The sequence below is a fragment of the Halyomorpha halys genome, unplaced genomic scaffold, assembly GCF_000696795.3.
Source record: "Halyomorpha halys isolate HHAL.00 unplaced genomic scaffold, Hhal_1.1 Scaffold1210.1, whole genome shotgun sequence".
In the NCBI taxonomy this organism is placed as follows: Eukaryota; Metazoa; Arthropoda; class Insecta; order Hemiptera; family Pentatomidae; genus Halyomorpha; species Halyomorpha halys.
In genome coordinates this window covers 23622-29442 of record NW_027115484.1, presented here as the reverse complement: position 1 = coordinate 29442, position 5821 = coordinate 23622, and the positions used below count along the sequence as shown (strand labels likewise).

At 29.3% G+C, this 5821-nt stretch overlaps 1 protein-coding gene across 3 annotated transcripts in view; it reads right to left on the bottom strand.

Annotated features, from left to right (window-relative positions):
• The window catches only part of LOC106688814 (disks large-associated protein 5), a 67286-nt gene that overhangs the window by 42389 nt on the left and 19076 nt on the right, over positions 1-5821 (bottom strand). For all 3 annotated transcript variants that reach the window (XM_014433460.3, XM_014433459.3, XM_014433461.3), the window contains exon 6: positions 2536-2658. In XM_014433460.3, coding sequence (XP_014288946.1) covers positions 2536-2658 — 123 coding nt within the window. The remainder of the gene's footprint in view (positions 1-2535; positions 2659-5821) is intronic.

Genomic DNA, 5821 nt, shown 5'->3' with positions numbered 1-5821 from the left:
GTATTGATCTTTCGAATAAAAAAAAAATTTTGATTACAATTTAATTTTTTGTGTTATTTTTTACAATTTCAAGTTCTATCGGGCTCAAAAAAACACCCTATATAATTTGTAAAATGGGGGATAGACCCCCATTAGGTAGGCAGGGGTACCCCTTAGTATTTATACATACATACAAACATAAATGTATATAAATACTTATTTAACCTCCCATCATAATTGTAGTTACAGTAAATTTAAGAAAAAAATAGAAGTTAAGAATAAGTATTAAAGAAAATTATTCATAAAGGAAATCATAAGGAAAAACTCAAAACCATAGTGCTACAATTGATGTTGAGAACCCCTAGAGAAGGGGAAGGAAGGAAACTTGATTTATGATGGATTTGTTGCTTAGGCGTTCCGGGTGGGGAATGATGTTTCCTGAATGCAGTCATAATGCAGATGGTCCTCATCATCTTTTGTCTATATCAAGGGCATGTGTCTTGCGAAAAGCTCGTTGAATCACGGCCGTGTTGAGCAGATTCAAATATTTTAAAAACTCTATTCTAACTTCCCATCATTATTGAAAATGCAGTAAATTTAAGAAAAAATAGAAGTCAAGAAATAGTGCTGAAGACTAATATTCAGAAAGTAAATCATTTGCAAAAATCCAAAACTGTTGTGTGACAATCGATGTTTACATGGAACATCGAGACAGGTTTTGGTTTTTGGCATTCATTAGTTGCTTAGGCACGGGCGGCGAATGATGTTTCCTGGATGAGGAGGTCCTCATCATCTCTTGTCCAGCTCAAGGGTGGACATCTTGACAAAGGAGACATCGAAGAGTCACCCACGAAGAAAAAAGATTCTTTGTTTGGATCGCCAAACAACATACTTCGGTGGATGAGAAGTGAGTTGAAAAGTTTTAGAGGACCAAGGTTTTGTTTCGTTAGTGTTTGTTTACTGAAAGATTGCCCACAGTCAGTGTTAGTTTGTTGAGAAAATCATCAAAAGAAGATTTCACGAAATTGGTTAGTTTTGTTATACTTAAAATTAAATACCTTGTAAAAATAGATATTAATTTAAATTAAGTATTATTGGTAAAAAAGTCTCTGTTTCTGATTACCTAAAAACCTACCCTGAAATTAAGAGTCTATTATATTATAAAATTTAAATAAAATTCTCCTATCTGTTAATTATTAAAGCTTTTCATTTGAACCCAAGCTATCTTGTAGATATGGAAATCCCATTTATTTTATTTTAATAATTTTTTAACAGTATGTATGTATTGTTATATCCTATTTTTGAGTAAATGGTGATTTTTTATATATAAATTATTTTTAGTATGCTTTATTTTATGTATTGTATCAGTATTGTTTATTTTTTATATTAAACAAAAAAGCAAGCTAACCAATTTTTTTTTAGTCAAATATGGAGTGGAAAACATCATTAAAAAAGCCAAGTGGCGGCACAATTCTGAAGTTGGTAGAATCGCTGCCATGTTGAGCAGAATCAAATTTTTCAACTTTATTTATGTTCTCATCATGATTGTAATTACAGTACATTTAAGGAAAAACAGGAGTTGATAATAAGTGTTAAATAATAATATTCAAAAAGAAAGTCATAAGAAAATGCTCAAAACTGTTGTGTTGCAATCGATGTTTATATAGAACATCTAGACAGGACTGTTTGTTTAGTGAGCACTGGTTGTTAGGACGGTGGGTGGATTGGACAAGGAGGTCTCCAGGAAGAGGTGGAGCGGGTCACCCTTCGTCTACTGCCCAGTGGTAGATATTTAGAAAGAAAATGTCAAGAGTCAGCAGTCATCCAAGTGACTCTTCGTTTGGATCACTGAGAGATTGAATGTATGCTGAAAAGAGTAGAGAACCAATCCTTTGTTTACAGTCAGTGGGTGTTTTTTGAGATAGAAGCCATCGAGAACCATCATTCATTAAAGATTTAATTGGTTAGTGTTGCACAGAATTTAATTATATTTGTAAAAATAGCAGTTAATTTAGTTAAGTGTCTTTGTTCTGATTGTTTGGAAAACCTGCCCTGAGAATGAGGGTCTATAATATTATATATAATTAAAAATAAAATTCTCATATCTATTTAATATTCAATGTTTTCATTTATCCTCATCATCTTAAAAGCTATATTTTAGATCTGAGAATAAATTAAAAACTATTAAATTCCTTTTATTTATGTTAAATAAATCTTGAATATTATGATTAGAAGTGTGATTGACGTTAAGTGAAATAAGGATATTCTTCAACTAAGTTACCACATTTTTATTTATGATATTGTATTTTATAAATGTAAAAATTCACAAAATAAAGATCTAAAAAGAGGAAATCACATAAAATAAATATTTTCAACATACCAATCAATAGAATAAATGTTAAAATTTTTATAAAGAGCTACATAAAATAACAATCATATAGATAATAAGGTACAAAAACTAAAATAATACTATTACTCAATGAAATAATTGAGACTTTCATGAGATGTTTAACAAAAGAATGTAGCTCAACTCTAAAATGCGTTTAACATACTCACGTTCTTAGACCTGAACCCCTTCTTGGGTTGAGGAACAACAATTGCTGTTTTAGAAACCAAAGCAGATTTGGGTTTCATTTCATTCTTCTTTTTTTGGACATTATCAACAATCGACGCAGCAACCTAAACGGACAAAATTTTCAATGCTTATGTAAAAATTAAATTCAAACAGAAATAAAAGTAAAAATATCTGGAAATATAATAATTAAAACAATAAATTATATCAGGAACATACATAATATATATGTACATAGTACTATGTAAATCATACTATTTTATCATCACCGATTACAACCTTCCATCAGCTGCCTATTTAATTATCTAGCGCTACCTTGTGACAACTATTTAAACAATTGCTCTGAAACACAGCAATCAGAAAGTGTGAAAGGCAGATGGCCATCGAGAGGAAGCATAAAGATTTGTAGACAATTTTATTGCCATTGTTGTTAATAGAACAATCGAGAATCATCAAGGCTGTTGAGAACAATCTTAGTTCGTGAATACCCAGCCAGCGCCTTCTTCAACAAGATGAACAATCTTTAGTTACATCAGAACCTGGTCCACGTCCACTTATTGAGGAAGTAATCCTACCACCAAGGCTATGCCAGTAAGTTACTCATCCAAACAGTTCATCTTGTCCAACATCTTACTTTTATTATAATTAAAGATTGATTTCCATGATAAATTGTGATTTTAAATTATTTTCAGAATTTAAGTAGATATTAATTTTTGTTTTTTATGACATATTTTTTTATAGCAGAAATATGTTTTGTTCTTTCTCTTTTATTTTATTTTTTAGAGCATGGGAGATTGTTGTATATTAGAGCAAAACTATAAGTAGCTGTTAAAAGGCAGAGTTAGGGCAGTGTTAATAAAATTAATATTAGTCAATCTGTTAATAGTCAATTCAGTATAGTGCTACATATGAAAAAAAACTTTTTTTATTTCTTATTTGATATTTAAGGTAGATAGTACTATCAACTGTGAGTACTTAGTGTCAACCCTACTAGCTTTGAGAAAGTAACCTCAATCTACAATACTATATTTAGAATTGATGCAATTAAAAAATTGATCAAAACCTTTTTATATATTTTTTAACATGGCACTATTTAAGCAAAAAAAAGCGATATCATTTTGAGTTAAGGCTTACTATTATTAAATTAAAGTTACAAGATGACCTAGCCAATTACTGACTACTCTTCAAATTATTTATACCTAGCTTACTTATACCTATTCATTTATTTTTGTCATTACGTCAAATACCACCAGAAAACTCTAAAAGGAACTTACTCTAAAGAACTTGCCATGAGAATGGGTTATATTTATTTAAAGTTTTAAACTGATTTTTTTTCTTCCAAGCATATATCTCTATGTCAGAGATTAAAGAAATCATATCCACTTTTCACAGAAATTGAGTTAATGTGTTCTATATGATAGAATAGAACACTAAAGCCAGTGGCGATAATTGGAGAAATAGGGCAGTATAATAAAAAACAATTTGTGGAAGGCATGAGGTTTTATACTGATAATGTATAATTGCCTATTAATACCATGTTGCACACAGCATGTCTACCACAACACAACCTAATAAGTGGTGTATGAACTTCACCACATATCAAATAGGCATGGTATACCTAAAGCCATACTTTGGCAGTTAAAGTTGACTAAAAACGATTAAAAAGAGAAAAGTAATATTTCCAACAAATCTACAATAGAAGTCATAATTCCCAATCTCGCAAAAGAAATTGAACAACTTAATGACATTGTCACCCAATGTATCTTGTCTTTATCATGAAGTTTACAAGAACTTATAGTACAAGAGCTGGGAAAAAACGGCAGTTATTTCACCCCAATTTTTTGTTACTTTAATAAAAACTATGTATAATTAGTTGTCTAAATTGATGAGTCTGCCAAGTATAGGTAGGGGGAATAAAAAATGGGGACTGTTTTAAAACGTTAAAAAAAGCTCTATATCTTCAAAAGTAACAACAACACAAGAAAACCTCATTTAAAGTAGAGTAAATTTGCTAAAGTATGACCCCTAATAGAACTATTAACGTTAAATAGTTATTGACATATAGCTTTATAAAAAGCTACAACATAAAAATGTTGTACAGAATGTTTTGAAAGATCAGTAGTTAGTGAATTTATTTTAAGAAATCGTATATAGCAAAAACCATTTGACGTACAGATGTCTATTAGCACTCAAATTAAAGCTAGTTTAATGGAAAATAAAGTAGTTTATGATGTTTATCTTCATAGGTGTAGTAGTTTTCATGATATTTGCTAACATAAATTTATTTATAATTGTTGTAGAATTATAGTATAGAGCTCCGAATGAAAAAATAATTTTTCAAAAACTACCAACAACACTAGAAAACCTAAAAGAACATTATTTAAAGAAGAGTAAATTTGCTAAAATATGAGTCCTAATAGAGCTATTTAGGTGCAATATTTTCCGAGATATAGCTTTTCAAAAAGGAACATTTCATAAAAATGTACTGAAAAATCAGTAGTTAGTGAATTTATTTTGAGAAATCTATATTTGAGGAACCATAAGACATAAATATGTCTGTCCGGACACAAATTAAAGTTAGTTAAATGTTAATTTCTAGTAGTTCAGATAAAATTTTTGATTTTTGAAAAAATATATCTCAGGAACCATAAGACGTACATATGTCTGCTAGCACTCAAAATAAAGGTAATTTAACTAACTATAAAGTAGTTTATAACACTTATCTTCATAATAGTAATAGTTTTTATGATATTCACATATGAATATAATAACTTTTGCACATGAAATTTTGTCTGAACTATTATAAATCAATTTATTTGCGCAAATATCACAAAAATTACTACTCATACGAAGAAAAACGTCATAAAAAACATTACAGTCCATTGAACTAGCTTTAATTTTAATACTAATAGACATCTGTAGGTCAAAAGGTTTTTGAGATATAGTTTTCTCGAAATAAATTCACTAACTACTGATTTTTCAGTACACTTTTTATGAAATTTTGCTTTTAAAAACATATATCTTGGGAACTTTTGAACGTAAATAGCTTAATTACGGCTCATAGCTTCGCATCTTTACTCTACTTTAAATGGTGTCCTCTAAGGTTTTCTAGTATTGTTTGTAATTTCAATAGAGCTCCAAATGAAAAATTAATTTTTTTTAACTTTTTGAAACAGACACCATTTTTTATTTCTCCCTACCTATACTTAGAAGAATAATCAATTTGGAATAGTAATTTTACATAGTTTTCATTAAAGTAATCAGAAATTG